The sequence below is a fragment of the Schistocerca americana genome, chromosome 2, assembly GCF_021461395.2.
Source record: "Schistocerca americana isolate TAMUIC-IGC-003095 chromosome 2, iqSchAmer2.1, whole genome shotgun sequence".
NCBI lineage: Eukaryota > Metazoa > Arthropoda > Insecta > Orthoptera > Acrididae > Schistocerca > Schistocerca americana.
The window spans coordinates 328986314-329006097 of NC_060120.1; the positions used below are offsets into that span (position 1 = coordinate 328986314).

At 38.2% G+C, this 19784-nt stretch overlaps 1 protein-coding gene across 4 annotated transcripts in view; it reads left to right on the forward strand.

Annotated features, from left to right (window-relative positions):
* LOC124595253 (lys-63-specific deubiquitinase BRCC36-like) overlaps positions 1-12094 on the forward strand; it is a 46315-nt gene extending 34221 nt beyond the window's left edge. For all 4 annotated transcript variants that reach the window (XM_047133920.1, XM_047133917.1, XM_047133918.1 and 1 more), the window contains 3 exons: positions 8807-8938; positions 9028-9136; positions 11798-12094. In XM_047133920.1, coding sequence (XP_046989876.1) covers positions 8807-8938; positions 9028-9136; positions 11798-11949 — 393 coding nt within the window. In that variant the 3' untranslated portion in view covers positions 11950-12094. The remainder of the gene's footprint in view (positions 1-8806; positions 8939-9027; positions 9137-11797) is intronic.
* Positions 12095-19784: the final 7690 nt, after the last annotated feature.

A 19784-nucleotide genomic window follows, 5' to 3' on the forward strand; every position in this document is an offset into this window, starting at 1 on the left:
TAAAGTAAATCCGTTGTTAGTCATCCTGTTCAACAGCTGTGGCATTCTTTTGGGAAAGGCAGTTTCACCCCCATGAGCACTGCCTTATTTTCACTTTACAGACTGACTATACCTCCCCAGCATTTCTTGTCCAGTTGTGTTATATGAGTAGATAAAATTTCTTCATTGTGCTCATTTATATAGTGGAGTTTTTATGCTTATTGAGCGTTTGCTTATGTACAGTTGTTAAGTGGGCACTTTTATGTAAAATACATCCCTATAAACGATGACTGAGAAGCATTTAATTTGTAAATATGGTGTCAGTGGCCTATGTAGTGTCAGCAGGAAAGGGATTGGCTTGGTAAATATGGCTCTTTTGTGTTGTTTATCATTGACACCATATTGTAAAGACATGTAACCATGTTGTAGACAGGTGGTGGCGAATTAATGAATGGCCAGAAAGTTATGTGCACTTTTTTCACCAATAACTGCGTTACTGTTACACTGCATAATTCTCTTCCATTCAGGAATTCATGGCATGTGTAGAGTGGGCTGCATTGCGTCGAGCCGCTTACCGTGCCTCTACAGTATATCTTGCAAAATGGATGTGAATATGTCTGATGGAATAGTACTGATCATATTCAGGTCTTGAACAGTAATTTGTTGTGATGCATTACTTGCCTTATGTTAAAAATATGAAGTTCCATAACTCATGGGTGACCTCCACCTGTTGCATATGCAACCAATTTAAGTCTTTGGGCCTCTTCAGACGTTGGGACATCTGAGGTTGACGTGAAGCATTTTAAACCCCTCATGTTATAAAAAGTATTGCAGCCATTGACAACGGAGACAATGAAACAGATATTGTGAAACACACATTGACAGCATGTTACACTTGGGGCAGTCTCTTCAGTGTGGTAAATAGATTTCAGTTGCTGCTGTTGAGGTTTTTTATGTAATAGTGCACTGTACGACTGTAATTGAGTACAAGGAAAAGAGTCACATTAGATAACAAAACAAAGACAATATGGGATATAGTGAAGGAGAAGACCGATAAAACCAGACGTGAAGAGGGGCAAATAGCATTAAGAGTAAATGATACATTGGTGACAGATGAGTATAGTCGGCCCCCTGTAGTTGAGTGGTCAGGGTGACAGACTGTCAATCCTAAGGGCCCGGGTTCGATTCCTGTCTGGGTCGGAGATTTTCTCTGCTCCGGGACTGGGTGTTGTGTTGTCCTAATCATCATCATTTCATCCCCATTGACACACAAGTCACCGAAGTGGCGTCAAATCACATTTCAAGTAACTTCCATAACATGAATTTGACCCTCACTACCCCAGCAGAAGTATTGTCCATCATAAAATCTTTAAAATCAAAAACATCTAGTGGGTATGACGAAATATCAACAAAGTTAATTAAAGAATGTGATTCTGAGTTAAGTAACATATTAAGCTATCTGTGTAACCAGTTGTTTATCAGTGGAATATTTCCTGAATGGTTAAAATGTGCTGAAGTTAAGCCACTGTTTAAGAAGGGAGATAAAGAAATAGCATCAAATTTCCATCCAGTTTCACTTTTGCCAGCATTCTCAAAAATTTTACAAGGTGTACAATTTTGCTTCCGCCATTTTTTCCCCAACATTTGAGGCTTTAATGAAACAAATTGGTTACACTTGTATCATTCAAAGTATTTTCCATCACTGGCCACTACTTTTTCCCATCTTTTGGGCAGTGTACGAATCCCACATAGAAAAAATTGTTCATCTTTTGAAGCGATCCACAAATCGATCCAATTTGTGACTTCTTCATGAGATTGGAAGTGTTGGTCAGCCAGGCCATGCCCCATTGATCTAAACAGGTGATAGTCAGAGGGAGCAATGTCTGGAGAAAATGGCAGGTGGAGTAGGACTTCCCATTTTAACGTTTCCAAGTACATTTTGACCTCTGCAACACGGGCTTGAGCGTTGTTGTGCTGCAAAATAACTTTATCATGCCTCTCACTGTATTGTGGCCGTTTGTCTTTTAATGCTCTGCTCAAACACATTAATTGTGTTCGACAGCAGGCACCTGTGATCGTTCCGCTTGGTTTTAACACCTCATAGTTCACAATGCCGAGCTGGTCCCACCAAATGCAGAACATGATCTTAGAGCCGTTAATATTCGGTTTGGCCGTTGACGTGGAAGTATGGTTGGGATATCCCCCTAATTTTTTGCATTTAGGGTTATCGTAATGAACCCATTTTTCGTCCCTGGTCACAATGTGATGAAGAAATCCCTTCCGTTTTTGCCTCTGAAGCAACTGTTCACTAAGACACAAACACCGTTCAACGTCTCTTGGTTTCAGCTCACATGGGACCTAAGTTCCTTCTTTCTGAATCATGCCCATAGCTTTGAGACATTTTGAAATGGCTTGCTGTGTCACTCCCATTAATCATGCCAGTTCTTCTTGAGTTTGATGCGAGTCTTCACTCAGGAATGTCGCCAATTCTGCATCTTCGGAAACATTCTCTCTGCCACCACTATGCCAGTCTAACATGATAAAATCACCGATATTGAAGCTTTGAAACCACTCATGACATGTTCTTTGACCAATAGCATCCTTACCGTACGTACTTGATAGCATTCAATGAGACTCAGCCACTGTTTTCTTCATATGGAAATGAAACGGTAACACCTCTCGCAAATGACAAGAATTGGGCTCGTAAACCGACATTTTCAATCAAGAACAACTTTACGATGCAGACACAAATTGACTAATGTAGAGTGAGGTTATGTTGACCGAGGTCCAGGCTAACTGCCTGGCGTCTGCAATCTGTTTCTTTTGACCGCTACCTACCGTTGTCGCCACCTATTGGCAAACGGCGGAAGCAAAGTTGTACACCTTGTAGAAAAGATAATGTACAATCAGCTTTATAACCATCTTATCGCAAATAACATAATGTCAAAGTTGCAGGTCGGATTTCTAAAGGGTTCTGATATTGAGAAGGCCAGCTACACTTACAGTGAAAATGTACTTAATTCATTAGACAAAAAATTGCAGGCAAGTGGTATATTTTGTGCTCTGTCAAAGGCATTTGACTGTGTAAATCGCAATATCCTTTTAAGTAAATTAGCATATTATGGTGTGACAGGAAATGCTGCAAAATGGTTCAAATCTTGTATCTCTGGCAGGAAACAGAGGGTGTTATTAGGAAAGAGACATGTATTAAGCTATCAGGCATCATCCAACTGGGAACTAATTACATGTGGGGTCTCACAAGATTCCATCTTAGTTCCCTTACTTTTTCTTGTGTATATCAATGACCTTTCATCAGTAACATTACCAGATGCCAAGTTTGTTTTGTTTGCCAATGATACAAACATTGCAATAAATAGCAGTCAAGTGTAGTCTTAGAAAGATCGGCTAATTAAATATTTGTGGATATTAACCACTGGTTCCTAGCCAACTCCTTGTCACTAAACTTTGAAAAAACACACTACATGACCTTCACAACTTGTAAGGTATGTCCCATGAGTAGATGCCTAACATATGATGACAAGCAGATAGAAGAAGTGGACAGTGTTAAATTCTTGGGATTACAGCTTGATAATGAATTCGATTGGGAGGAGAACACCATAGGACTGCTGAAGTGTCTAAACAAATCTCTATTTGCAATGCGAATTCTGTCAGACATAGGGGATATAAAAATGAAAAGGCTGGCATACTATGCTTACTTTCACACTAATGTCATATGGTATTATTTTTTGGGGTAATTCATCAAGCCAAGCTAAAGTTTTCCAGGCACATAAATGTGCAATAAGAGTAGTGTGAACTCAAGAACATCATGCAGAGGCCTGTTTAGGGAACTAGTGATACATGCAGAGGCCTGTTTAGGGAACTAGTGATACTAACTACTGCTTCCCAATGTATTTATTCCTTAATGAAATTTGTCATTAAAAATATATCACTTTTTCAAACCAACAGCTCAGTTCATGGAATCAATACTAGAAATAAGAATAATCTTCACAAGGATTTAAAGTCACTTACTCTTGTACAAAAAGGTGTGCATTATTCAGGAACACACATTTGCAGTAACTTAACAACAACCATAAAAAGCATAACAACCAATGAGATTCAGTTTAAGTGAAGCCTAAAGGATTTATTGGTGGCCAACTCCTTCTACTCCATTGATGAATTTCTCAGTAGAACCAACTGATTTTGTGTGTGTGTGGGGGGGGGGGGGGGGTCACGTGCGCTTGTGTGTGTGTGTGTGTGTGTGTGTGTATATATAGTACAATCTAACTTCTGCACCATTTCAGTGCAGTAATGTGTTGATTGTAAATAAGTATTGTACTAGTTCTGTTATATGTTCATTACCGTATAAACAAAAAAACTTTTTTTATTTATTTTAAATTTAGTGCATTAATGCGATGTAAATGAGTGTTGTAACATGATCCTTTCATATAGTGTCCAGATAAAAATAAAATATGATGATCATTTCACTTGGGGAGCTGTGGAAGGTTCATTAGCTTATTTGTTTTAGTTGTAAATATTTGTCTTGTATTATTGATTTTCTGACATGTTCTACATCCTGGAGGACCTCCTCACTATGGATCAATTGGAATGAAAGTAAATCTGTAAATCTAATCTAACCAATTTAGTTCAGTGATGTTATTTTGTCTATTCACAAAAGATATCTGGACAAGAAATGCTGGAGAGGTATAGTCTGTCTGTCTAAACTGAAAATTGAGCAGTGCTCGTGGTTGGAGAAGTTACCTTTCCCGAAAGAACGCTGCAGCTGCTGTATGGGGTGACCAAGAATAGATTTACAGTGTAGAACAGTGTGCAGACATTTACATAGAGTCTGTCCATACATGTTTTTTGCACTAGTATTATTAAGAACTTATCCCCCCCCTTTTGGGCGTATCTCTGCCCGTGATCCATAAAGGGCACTACAGAAGGTTCGTGTAACTTTGTGAAACACCCTGTAGTACCTTCTTATGGTGTAATTGGGTAGAAACAGTGTGGGGACTTGCTCTTCAGTTTGTAGGCCTATGGAGGAGGGAAGTCCTCAGCCACAATCCAGTAAGCTACCTTCCCTCGCACTTCTGCCCTCCACCCCACCCCCTCCCCCCTATTAGACACCCAGCACACAAATTTTCCCTTAATATGACTCTTACTGTACTTAGATGAGGTACACACATTTAATATTTATTGTTGAACCATTTCATTTAACAATAATCATTAATTTTATGCCATTAAAACAATACTTTTAATAATCAGTGATTCTTCCATCCATTGCAACTTGGAAACTATTAATCCAAGAGAAAAATAAACAGGGCTTTTTTTAAAAGGAAATTGAATGTAGTTTGATTTTGTGTTGCGAAACATTTTCACTAGAAGCTGCGGTTTTGGTGTTATTCAAGAAAAACTCATAAAAGTTACCTTTAAACGTCCCCCACCCTTTCCCCCTATGCTCAGACTCCACTGGTCAGGATCTGTAGTATATTGTTCATGGCCTTCCCTGTTATTACTGCACTAATCAACCCTTTTTGGGTCTTTGTTGACTGGACTGTTATTACGTCACAAAATTTCACTAACTATTGAGCTACATAAGCACTCTTTCTCGTGTGTAAGTACAGACACACAGTACCATCTATAAGAAATTTAATAAATGAGTTCAGTTTCAAACCAACAATTCTTGAATATTTTCTCTCTCTCTCTCTCTCTCTCTCTCTCTCTCTCTCTCTCTCTTAGCATTTAAGTTTGAGAGGAGAATTTCAATTCCCTCACAGCCTTTGGGGAACCAGAGCCCTAAGTTGAAATCTCATTGATAGAGCCAGCAGCTGGAAGTCGTAATATATGCCCTGGGGGAAAAAAAAAAATAATAACACCCTTCAGCCACCACTATTGCTGACGTCATTTACTTCAGCCCTGTGGAAGTTTGCCACATATAGAGATCTACGATAGGGAATTAAATGGTGATACATCAGAAGTCAACAACTCCAGCAAGGAAATCAATAGCAGTCCCCAGATTATGACATTGACAGTAGATTTAATTACCACGAAGTTGGAACAGATCAGAAAGAGAAATGTTGAATGGAAAGCTGGGAATAGGGGGAAAAAAATTGTGACAAAATGTCAGTTGCATGTTACCTTCATTGTCCAAATCTAGATAACCTAGGACTTACTTGGTAATTAATATAGTTATCTTCAAACACTCTACCAGTTCAACAAAGCTAAACAGAGAGAGAAAATGTCCGACTTCCAGGCTTCTCTAAGCATTGCAGATCTCATCCATGTACTTGTACGTTTTCCTGCATATTTCTGAATTTCATCTATCCAGTTTCCGTTGCATTGTTATCTCAGTCTATTCTTATCTCTTGGAACCCATTAAAAGATATACCTGAGGATAACTACCATCTGTACATCTAACTGTATGTTCCACTCGCCTCCATTTCATTTTAATTTGCAATAATTTTATTTGTTCCCTGAGCCATTTGTTTGACTTCCTGTCTCTTGGTGATTCCTAACATTCATTTCTCCATTTCTTGCTTAGGAGCTCTGTGTTTTGAATGTCATTTTTGAATGCTTTCTCACTGTGAGAAGTCAAAATTTGCTATTGCTTACTATCTGCTTCAGTCACATTAAATGTTTGGTTTTGAAAAACTTGTTAGCTTCTCTAACCACTTCAGCTCATATGTCATCAGTAAACTGAAGCTGATTCAGGCACACTCGATCAGTGTATTTTCCTCAACCTCTTTTTAGTTTATGGATAGTTTAGTGATGTGATAAGAAATCTCCTTGCCTGCCTTCTGTTCCAGTCCTAAGTCTCCCACTATCCAGATGAAGTCCAAGAGAAGCTTTATGACTCATATGTATATTCAAACAATGGAAACACACACACCGGTGTGTGTGTGTGTGTGTGTGTGTGTGTGTGTGTGTGTGTGTGTGTGTGTGTGTGTGTGTGTTGTATAATTCAGAAGGCCACCACTATTGCTCCATTCTGTAATTTTGTTCACAACTTGCAAATAATCCATTTTGTACTATCTACTTCTAAAACAACATGTTATTTTGGTGAGTACCATGTATGTTACACAGAGTATGCTGATAGACATAGTTTTCCATCCCTTGCCTATGTCCTTTATTGTGAAAGTCTAAAATGGTTTAAAACTGTGATGAACTGTAAAATTTATTTGCTGTTTGATATAATATAGTCCGTTTCATGTTTAGTTAATTTAGCCTAGCAAATTCATTTTTCTATTTGTTTTTTAAACATCTGTTAACAATAAACATGTTGTCATCTTTGGCAAATTGTGCTAATGTATGACCTCTGTAATTTCCTGTACTGGTCCCAAAACTTCTAACTGCATAGTCATTATTGAAATTGTCTTTCTTTTGTATTAAGATCCGCAGTATCATTTTGTAGTGGGGTTTGTTTTGCTGCCAGTTACCAGTGCCTCCAACGTCCCGTATTTGACTCAAGGGAAGGAATACTAGGAGTTGTGGGCTGAAGGAAGTCTGACACTGGCTTTATAACATACCTAGCTACTATTCGCCCCACATTTTGCTACGTGACATTTGCAAAAGCTGAGTCTGCTACTTTTTATTTAGAGACAATAAGTTGCTGAACTCCAGGAATCAAAGATATAGCAATGGAATAGGAATAGGGTTAACTACCCCAAGGTAGTGTTATAGGTGCTTTGCTGTTCCTTATCTATAGAAACGATTTGGAGACAATCTGAGCAGCTGTATTCAGTTGTTTGCGGATGACGCTGTCATTTATTGACTAAAAAGTCATCACAAGATCAAAACAAACTGCAAAACGATTTAGAAAAAATATCTGAATGGTGTGAAAAGTGGCAGTTGATCCTAAATGACAAAAAGTGTGAGGTCATCCACAGAGTGCTAAAAGGAATTTGTGAACTTCGGTTACACGATAAATCGGTCTAATCTAAAAGCCGTAAATTCAACTAAATACCTAGGTATTACAATTATGAACAACTTAAATTTAAAGGAACACATAGAAAATGTTTTATTGGCAGGACTCGTAGAAAATGTAACAGACCTACTAAGGAGGCTGCCTACACTACGCTTGTCTGTCCTTTTTTAGAATACTGCTGCGCTGTGTGGGATCCTTACCACATAGGATTGACAGAGTATATCGAAAAAGTTCAAAGAAAGGCAGCAAGTTTTGTATTATCGTGATATATGGGACAGAGTGCCACAGAAATGATACAGGATTTGGGCTGGACGTCATTAAAAGAAAGGCGTTTTTCATTGCGACGCAATGTTCTCACGATATCCCTATCACCAACTTTCTCCTCCAAATGTGATAATATTTTGTTGACACTGACCTACATAGGGAGGAACGATCACCACAATAAAATAAGGGAAATCAGAGCTTGTACTGAAAGATATAGGTGTTCATTCTCTCTGCATGCTATACGAGATTGGAATAATAGATAATTGTGAAGGTGGTTCCTCTGCCAAGCACTTAAATGTTATTTGCAGAGTATCCATGTAGATGTAGATGAACTAGCATCAGAATACTTTTCTCTGTGTGGTGCTTTTATTTTAGCCAAGATTGCAATCTAAGAATAAGCTCATAGCTCGATACTAGTTTAGTATTAACATACAGAGTTTGGTTATGCAGCTGTAGCCTTTGGTTATGCATCATCTTGAATTTGAACATAGGAAAGGTGACCATCAGTACAGAGGCAACACTTAAAAATACACTCAACAATATGTGTGGAAAATTACCTAATAATCATTGGTATTGGCTTGTTTGTTGGGCAATATGCCATCATCAAAACTAAATCCCACTTGTAATTTTTTTCCACAGGAGCAGAAAATTCAAATCACATGCTTCCAGTCTGTCACTCAAAATCCACATGGAGATTCTCCACAATTCAGACAGCTGGAAGTACCTCTACATATAGAACCAACGGTGTCACTATCTACACCAAATATTCAGGTAGAATTACAGAGATGAAGTTTGATTTCAATATAGATACTTTTTTTTAATGTCTTTAAGATGTCTAATATTAAGTTATTAATTTTTAGTCAATGGCGGTACTGCCAGAAATTCTGTTTCAAGAAGAAAAGGATAGCTATGACAAAACAACAAAGATTCCTCATCTGAACTACATTGCACAGTTGAACAACAGAGCAGGTAATTGCTGATTAAATTCTTATATGTAAAATGATGTCAGACAGACAAATGTGGCTATATTTAAGACAAGCACTTAGAAAAGTAGCTTCAGTAAGGACAAGCATGTGTAATTTAAACGTTTCCACTATTTTTATGGTTGCAATGTTTGTAAACTGCCATATGCATTACAAATTGTTGTACTGCACACTGCTTGCCAGGTGATGTGTAGTGAGGATGCTTAATATTTCCATTTTGTCTGCTTTGTATTAGAATAGCTGAATAAAAATAAACTTCATTACATAAAACTTTCTGGTTTTTGTGACTTTTTCTAGCTGAAATGTGTGTGGGTCATTCAGTGAGTACTGCCCCCTAATATGTAAATTTTAATTCACAAGAAAACTCAAGTGAAATTTTCGTAGTATTCAGTGACAAATTTAGGAAAATAAAGCAGAATTCCCATTCAAGTTGTGCAGACTGAACAGTCTTTGCCACACATATATGTTCTTGCACTATCATGGAAATCGTCAGAGACTTTGATATGAAAATATGATTTAAGTATCTTCAGGGATTACATACTGGGTGTTTAGTGTAGTTAAGGTAGTTGTGCACTGGCTGCTCTTCTTTTGATCACTCAGAGACAATCGTCTCACAGCTCCCATACATAAAATTCAGGGTTTCACCTTCAGCATTGAGGAATTCCAGCACATACACTTGTCTGATTCACATGCTAACATTAGCTGTTTCCTCAAGTACTACAGTGCTGAAGCTTACCAGTATTCCCAAAAACTTTAGAAAACGGTACTCTGGTACCAAACACCAAACTTTTGCTATGTTACTTCAGTACTGTGTGTGTTGAAAGTAGGAAGTACTACTTTCTGACCAACCACCATAAATCCACATTGCTACTAGAACAGCTGTTCTCTTGATAATATCTATATAGTTTACAAGTTTTTTGGTTTATAGCAGAATTATATTTTTCTCTTTACATAATATTTTAACAACTTCCCTAGCTGCCTGTCAGGTTTGTGCACAAATTTAGTTGTTTGCTGTTTGGACTTCAACAAAACTGATCAGAACACACTGCATGTCACCCTTGTGATTGTTTGCTGGCATCATTAAACAACAAAACAGTCAACATAAATTCAAACCGAATAGAAACAGAATGCCAAAATGTAAAAAGTTATTAGTAAGAAGAATGCCATTAGACTGTGCACCTTGTGGACAAGTCTTAATAGGAACTTACTTATTTATGACCAGAGAGGGTACATAGACATTTTTCCAGTGAGATTTGACAAGCTGAATGGCATATCCCATGCTTTTAAGCTATTGTGTCGGTACCTGTTGATTAAATTATCTGACACACTAATATCAATTGCCTCCATTATTGAGCTGTTCCAAAAATTTGCTGCCTGCACCAATAAGTGGTCTCTTTGTATTTCATTTCCTGCTCGCGGTTAAGGCAATGTTCAGCAGCAGCTGATCAAATTGTCTGCTCAAGTCTGATGTAATGCTTGTTTTCTTTAAAAAAAAATTTTTTTTTTTCAATAGTTGCTATAAGTTTCCCCAACATGCAACATTCATTTGCATGGCACATGGTATAAAGCTAGTTTTTGGAACCTCATATTATCTTTCACATAACCTTTCAGACCTTTTAATTCTGTTGGAGTATTTGATATACCTTAAAACAATATTTTGCCAGTATTCTCCCGATCTTCCCTGAAATGGCACCAGTGTATGGGAGGTATAAAATTCTGACTGCTTCTTCATTAATTGAAATACGAAAGTACCATCATCATGGCACAGGTGATGAATTTTTGGGACAGTGTAATAAAAGAGGCAATTGAAATTAGAAAGGTGGATAATTTAATTAATGAAGGCCGATGCTTTCTTTAAGTAAAGCATGGAGTGTGGCACCCAGTTTGCTTAGATCTTCTCAGACAACACTTCGATGCACTCTTAGTAAGACTTTTTTCAGTAAAGTTTATTGTCTTGTGACATTCTTCTTACATATAACTATTTATGCTTTGAATTTCTTTTGATCATTTAAAGTTTAACAGCACCAGGAAACAACCTTAGAGGCATTTCCAGGTAAGAGAACTGGACCTGTGAGGACGAGTTGTGCTTGGATATCTCTGTCAGTAGAGCACTTGCCAACAAAAGGCAAAGGTCTCAGGTTCAAGTCATGGTCCGATTACAGTTTTAATCTGCCAGGAAGTTTCGATCACAAGGGTAGTCTGCATTATGTTCCATTCACAATTTGGTTGCAGTCCAAACAGCAAGCAATGAAATTTGCACTCGGCACAGTATAAAAACAACTAGAGAAGTTGTCGAGATATCATGATAGACAAAACTTGGCTGTAAATGCAAAAAACATATGAACCCTCAGTTTTTCTGAGAAAGTTTGTAGGGTAGCAGCCATATACATAAATCAACATATGTAATTATTGGAGAAAAAGCATGGAAGATTTGAAAGAAGCTTGCTTAATTGTCATCAGTATTCAGCAATAGGCAGCGCATTGGCCACGGAATAAAGTCTTCTTTGATTTAATAATTTAATGTCCCGTATAGAGCATTTCATGTTGTTTAATAGTGAGCCAATAGTAACTGATGTGTAATTTTTGAATTTGCTGAATGCAATTATTAGTGATAATCCTGCCTCTGAACTTTTATTATTTCTTCCAGTACTAACCCATGCCCTCTGCCGGATTACTGAGGCTGTATCTGGACCATTACTGACAGCTCTGGAAAAAAGGATAACTGCCAACGAGAAGCGGTGTCAAGAGCTACAGCGTGAAAAGGAGGCCCTACTGAAGTTAAGATCATCCAACCAATAAAGACTGCTTTACCTGTGATATGTGGAAACTGTGTGCTTGTGTTGTTACAAGGGGATGCAATGTGGACAAAATGAATTTAATATGTTGTGTATACCCCCACATTACAATAAATGTCAGCTAAAATCCTCTTCAGGAAAATCTTGAATACTGTTGTTTTGTAGATAATAGTTTATGAGTGGTTCCACTTTCAACCATTCAAATCAACATTGTGATAAAGAGAAAAGGGTAACAGTGGTTACCATATCAAGTACCTGCAGTTGAATTATATGATACACCACACAATATAAGCTCACAAGACAAAATATTAGTCACCGTCTTACAAGAGTATGCTGGTCACTCTGGAGTGCTACGGGTGGTGTAGAACTGGTATCAGACATTCACGTGATCCTCCTCCACTGGCATAAGTCGTATGTGTGATGGTTTTATGGAATCAGTGCAGTAAGATGGGTCAGTGTGGAGACATTGCTAAATGTCTTTGGACCTACCAATGACCACATTGTGAATGACATTGCCAAATTTGTTGGTATATCAGTGTGGAGCGTCCAATGTTGACTAGGAGGAATAGTGTACCACCCAGACTTGTGATATGATGTAAGAAGAGATGTTGTAAAAAGATGCTAACCAAAGAATAACAGTAGGTTTAAAAAAATTACGTAAATTGCCACTGCCAATGAATGCAGATCCATCTCAACCAGTTTCTGACAGAACATTACAACAGGAAATGCGCACATTGGCTATTTGGAATGAGGTGCCTTGCGAAAGGCCATTTGATGTCTTCTGTAGGCCAAACAACACAGAGACTGAACAGCAGCTGACTGGAGTTGTACAGTGTTGGCTGGTAAGATGTGATTTTGCCTCTTTCCAGTTATACAAGGCAGTGAGTGCACTGACAGCTTAATGAGGTGTTCAACCAGCAGTGTGTTGAGGCTGTAGTTCAGGTTAGAGGTGGTTTCATGATGCTTTGGGGGCCCGCTCATTCACACTGTGATTGCACTTTGTTTTACCCATTAAATCTCGCAATCTTAATCTCATAGAAAATGTTTGGGACTATTTGGAACAATGGGTGAAATGTGGTAATCAACATCTGTACAGTTTGGTAACTTCATCTGGACATGGCATACCTGAAGAAACTTGAGGCCGTTTTTGAGACTTGAGATAGCATTACGCAGTATTGTCAGGATGTCTCCTGGAAGTGACTAATTTTTTGTCAGGTGTGCATATATTGCCTCATACTGTGATATTATGATGCTGTGAAAAAAACTACACTGTCTGATTCTTCCTAATGGCACCACTGAAACGGCAAATATAACCAACCATACCAAGAAATAGATGCAAAAATCAAATAAATATCATCATGTGCTTCATGTTCTGTTCTTGTCAGAGCCACAAATGAGAGCTCAGTTACCTGAAAGATGCTGAGGGTGAGGATTCCTCATATGCAGAATTTCATGGCAATAGCACGTACGTGAGATCTCATTTTAGCCCTTTCATTTCATTGTACTTCATTAATTAGTTGACAGTTGTTGACAACTGGAGCCTAATTTTCTGTGGTGTGTGTACCTATAACAATATGTTTGACATCTGCTGCATGAATACCACATCCCGAAGATATCAGAGTGTACTTTCTTAACGTGTTAGGGAGTGACAGACAGATGATAATAGTGTTAAAATTCCTGCCTGTTATTTTCTTTAGTTTCTTGAGCAATATTTTACATGCAATAGAAGTTTCTCCTTGATGCTAACATAATGATTAACCCATCAATGAGCACAGAAGAGGACAATTTTGAATAAATGAACTTATTCCTCTTATGTATGAAGATTGTTAGGAATGTAAGTTCCGCTGCCTGGTGCACGGAGGAGTTGGGAGTAGTTGCATAGTTTCGTTATAGCTCTGTCTCCCAAAAATTCTTGGATTTTAGGTCTAACTGCTACACAAGATGTGATATTGAACTGTTGTTTGCCCCACAACTATAAATCAAAATGGCCACCATCATTAGAAAATCTCACTACCAATTAATTACTTGCTTTAATATACGAGGGCTGTTTTTTTCCCAACCTCCGATAGGCCATAAATAAAAGACAAGGTCATAGAAAACAATTGTTTTATTACCAGAAGTTTTGTACACTTATGGTTACTTTTCAACGTAACCACCAAGAAGATTGACACATTTATCGTACCCGTGTATTTGGCGGAAGAGTTACACCAACACTACAAAGTTACTACAGTAGGAACTCTCCAATCAAACAGGAAGCATATTTAAGACATAATGAAGAACACGTCAAATCGAGAGCTATATTCATCAATGTTCTTGTTCACAGACCCATCAACAGTTAGGCCTCCAGTAACTTTGGTGTCCTACATAGGAAAAATGAAACCAAGTAAAAACTTACTGATGTTGTCAACAATGCACCAAGATAAACGCACTGTTGGAGGAGAGAAGAATAAAACCAAGATAAATGCATATTACAATTCTACTAAAGGTGGAATTGATACCATTGATCAAATGGCACATATGTACACCTGCAAGAGGGCAAGAAAGAGATGGCCTCTATCTGTATTTTACGCTCTCATCGACATTTCTGCTATGAATGCAACCACCATATTCATCCAGCAACATCCAAGATGGAATGAAAAGAAATACAACAAACAGAAACTTTATCTTCTGCAAGCTGGGATGGAACTAGTGAAATTGCAGGTAGAAGAAAGAAGTGCCAATGCAAGAGGGTTATCTAACCAAATTGTTCAATCAATGGAGACTATTCTACAAAAGAAAATCAAAGAAGTGACAACAGAAGCACGTCAGCCTCCTGCAGGGAAAGGTCGGTGCCATATTTGTGTAAGAGAAGCTAAAACAAAGGAGCAGAAATAAAACAATCTAAGTAAACCAAAACAGTATTGTGGACAGCGTCATAAACATGTGTGTAACACACATTCAGAAAAAATTGTGAAGTGTGTCTCTTGCCTTGAAGTTGAGGACTCAGAGTGGTCTATTGTATATCAACACATCTATATTTTGTATTGTAATGTGTCAATTTTTTATTCACTCAATCCAATATTTATAACAATTAACAACATTTATAAACCAATGCCTTAATTAAAATACATAAACCATTTTGAAAGCTGTAATTTTTTGTCAGTAAACTTATTTAATACCTGTGGGCTTGCCGAACCTCCCACCCCCACCCCCCACAGGCATCCAAGTTAGAAAAAAAGGCTTGTGCGTCCTAGGGTTAGGGCAAGCCAAGTACTTCTCGACGCTTGACCTCGCAAGCGGGTACCATCAAATTTTTTACGGATGAGAAGGACAGAGACAAAACGGCATTCAGCTCAAATTATCAACATTACGAATATGAAAGAATGCTGATGGGACTGAAGGGAGCCTCAGGATGTTTCCAGAGACTGATGAATACAGTCTTGGCAGGTTTGCAAATTGTGAAATGTTTTGTATATTTAGACGACATAGTATGCTATGGGAAAAACCTGCAGGAGCATAACGAAAAGCTGCGGGAAATATTTGACAGGTTGCGAGAGCACAATTTGAAGCTGCAACCACACGAGTGTGAATTCCTGAAGGAGGTAATCTTTCTAGGTCATTGTATTTATACAAAGGAATATCACCAGATATGGAGAAGGTGAAGTTCTTCCCACAACCAAGGCCAACCAAAGAATTGAAAGGGTTTCTCAGATTAATAGGTTATTACCACTGTTTCATTGCAAACCTTAGCAAAATTGTGAAACCTTTCCACGAGCTCTTAAAGAAAGGAGTGGAGTACCAATGGGGCAAATGACAGAACAATGCATTCGAGGAGCTGAAGGAGAAACTGATAAACCCTTCGCCAATTCAGTACCCTGATTTTACGAAACCATTTATCATCACAAGGGACACTATTAACGCAGCTGTGGTCGCTGTGTTATCACAAGAAAAGAAGGTTGGCGAAGAATTGCATATGCATCCAGAGCACTGAAGAAGGCAGAACTGAACTATAGTACAACAGAAAAGGAATTGTTGGCTATAGTCTACGTGGTAAAACAGTTTAGACCGTATGTATATGGCCGAAAGTTTACTGTGGTGACAGACCATAAGCCACTAACATGGATATTTAGTGTCAAAGATCAGAGTTCGAGACTCCTGAAGTGGAGACTGAAGCTCAAATATGGAGACAGACAAGATCTCCATAGCACAAGAAAGTGGCGAACAAAGTTCCATAAATGTGCGGCAAGCACAAGTGTCGGCTGAAGTAGAACAGGAAACAGATAGCTAAGAGGAAATTAGTCGCGAGGAAAAGGAGAATATACTAAAAGAGATGCATAAATCCCTTGGGAGGGCACCAGGAAATGCATAGGACGCTCGAAAGAATCAAGGCATGCAAGCAGTGGCGCGGAATGAAGCGTGACATTGAAAACTACATTAGGAAATGTCCTTCATGTCAAAAGAATAAAAACACACAGATGAAAACAAGGATGCCCTTAGCAATTACAGACACAGAAAAATGCACGATGGTTGTAGTGGGTCCTCTAGATGTACCCAGAACAGGAAAAAGGTACATGTTAACATTTCAGGACGATTTAAGTAAGTTTACCTTGGCAGTTCCAATTGAAAGCAAGATGCCGAAACGGTAGCTGAAGCGTTTGTGGAAAACATTGTCTTAAGATATGGAATTCCATCAGTGTTGTTAACGGATCAGGGTTCAAATTTTCTGAGCAACATTTTTAAAAAAGTGTGTAAATTGTTGAGGGTTAAACACATACATACTACAGCTTACCACCCAGAATCAAATGGTGCACTAGAAAGAAGTCATAGAACACTTGTAGAATATCTCAGGCACTTTGTAACAGGAGATCAATGTTCTTGGAACAAATGGGTGCCATATGCAATTTTTGTGTTCAACACTACACCACACAGCAGCACAGGTTACACACCACTCGAGCTACTATGTGGAAGAAAGGTCAACATACCAGGAGCACTGCAGCAAGAAACACAACAGGTAAGTTACGATTATGAATTGTATGTAAATAGGCTAAGAGCGAGAATGCAGAAAGCCCACGGAGTGGCTAGAGACTCAGTTATAAGGAGTAAGAAAATCAGTAAAGGACAGTATGACATGAAGCTGAATCCAAAAGAATTCAAGGTAGGAGATAAAGTGTTACTGCACGATGAGTCGGTGAGACGTGGTAGATCTCTGAAATTAAATTCGCAGTGGAGAGATCCATTTGAAGTATTAAAAGTGGAAGGTCCTAATGTAGTAATAAAAATTAAGAGAAATAAGGAAACAAAAGTACATGCCAATAGGTTGAAACAGTTCTTTTAAATTTCAGGTATGGCAATCAAGTGGCAAGTTGTGCAACTCATCATAGTGGTAGCAACATATATCATCACTGTATCAGAGTATGCAACGAACAATTTCCAAGTGACACAGTTTCCGAGCTCGTCAGGATTGTACTATGATAATGTAGGACAAGTAGAAATATATAGTACTACATGGAGAATTGTTATGTATGTGAATCTAGATACAATAGCAGAGAGGTTTCAGAAGGCGGAAAAGTCTGGTAAGGCAGCAGTACAAAGATGCTAGGAAACACTAAAACAATTAAATGTAGGATTAATAGACTGTAGGTTATTAGATCAATAAGTAACACATCACATGGTAGAGGTCACGGGTTTGCAACAATTAGTACAACAGCTGATGAAACACGAAACCAGAAGTAAGAGAGGAGTATCCAGCTTCATCAGACAGGTGAGTAAAATACTGTTGGGAACATTGGATGAAGCAGATGCAGCATACTATACAGAAGGAGTAGATGCTATGGAGAGAAACTCAGAAGGGTTGCTGAGGTTAACAAAGGAACAGGTGGCAGTGGTAAGGGCCACATCAACAGGAGTGAACAGGACAGTGTATACACTAGAATCAAACGAACATGTTTTAAAAACAGGCATGCAAAAATTAGAACGGTTCATGAGAGAATATGTAAGGGAAACGGACATGGGTTTCAAACATGTAGCGTCCTTTGCCACAGTGACAGAACAGGTATTACAATTAGCGGCAGTGTTTGGCAAAATTGAGGAAGAATATAAACAAATGATAAACGCTATTTTCAATGCTCAAAAGGGAATACTGCAGTCCAAATTGTAAAATACCTGAGTTTAATACGGGATGAACTAAAAGATGTAAAGTTTCCTATTCCTCTAGCTGAATCCTCAGGTTACCTATTACTAAGAATAATTGATTTAGATGTTTTCATCTCAGGTAGCCTATTAGGGTATGTAATTAACATTCCATTGATAGATAATAGTAATTTCAACCTGTATAGAGTACTTCCATTACTTAAGAGATCCTAGAGATGAAAGGGAGATACCTGTATATACAGCCAGAAGAAGAATTCTTACTAATAGGTGAATCCAAACGGCAATACGCGAAACTTTCTGCGGAGCATCTAAAATGCAAAGAACTAAGTAAGAATAGGCGACTGTGCAGTCTTTTTGCCTTGTTATCAACATTTGACCACGAAAAGTGTGAAGCCAAGTTGTTGCAGACAGTGAGAGAAATTCCGGGAGACTGTGTGGGAAAGGTAGTCGCACTGAATCAGAGCCTTTGGACACATCTAAACAGTAGTGAATGGTTATATGTAGCTCCTAAGGAAGAAGGCTTAATGGTACTACGTGGAAAGGAACCACCAAAGGTCCTCATAATGAAAGGGGTAGGCAAAATAAGTTTCTATATTAAATGTAAGGAATATGGAACCAGTGTTCATACAGACAGGCACAGTAATGTAACCAAGAAAGAAATAATAGCGCAGATTAATTTAAAGTTTGATTGTTGAGTTGTAAATGAAGAAAAGCGAAATGTCTCAATGTTAACGTTAGACTTACCATTGGATCATGTAGTAACACAGTTGGACGATTTGAAGGTCGCAGGAAAAAGATTGGATGGTAGAGAGACAGGAGGAAGAATTGAAATATTCACGGTATTTCACACACTACTCCATAACCACAAATGTATCCATAGCAATAATTATCCTTATTATAATAACATGCTGTTGCGAATAATGCACATGTTGCAAAGACTGTTTTAAGAGCATATGGAAATATTTTGAAGACAGTGATTGTTGTTCTAAAGTATGCATAAGAAACACCATTGTGAACCAGTACCCAGAAACTAGTTTAACTAGAAGACAAAGTATAAAGGGTCTGAAGATGTAGTAATTTATGAAAGATGTGGAAAAGGCCAAGAAGAGACGGTATTGTTCAGAAACAGATGTTAAATAACAGTAAAATGTTAAAAATATGTATACAAAAGTCTAATTGTAAAAAAGTAAAAGTTGTCTTATGAAATGTATAATGTCACTGTGTCAATGTTAAATGTTCTTGGCCATGCTCAATGATGTTGCTGTAATTGTATTTATCAGTAATTAATGATACTGTATTTTGATATATATCAATGTTTAATTGTGTGGTGTCACCGCCAGACACCACACTTGCTAGGTGGTAGCCTTTAAATCGGCCGCAGTCCATTAGTATACGCCGGACCCGCGTGTCGTCACTGTCAGTAATTGCAGACCGAGCGCCACCACACGGCAGGTCTAGAGAGACGTCCTGGCACTCGCCCCAGTTGTACAGCCGACGTTCATAGCAATGGTTCACTGACAAATACGCTCTCATTTGCCGAGACAATAGTTAGCATAGCCTTCAGCTACATTTGCTACGACCTAGCAAGGCGCCGTATTCAATTGATAATTAATATTATGTGAAGCATGTACCGTAACGAGAGATGTTCTACAATTGTGGATTAAAGTTAAGTATTACTTCATCTACGTACTTTATTTGCACTTCTCAAGA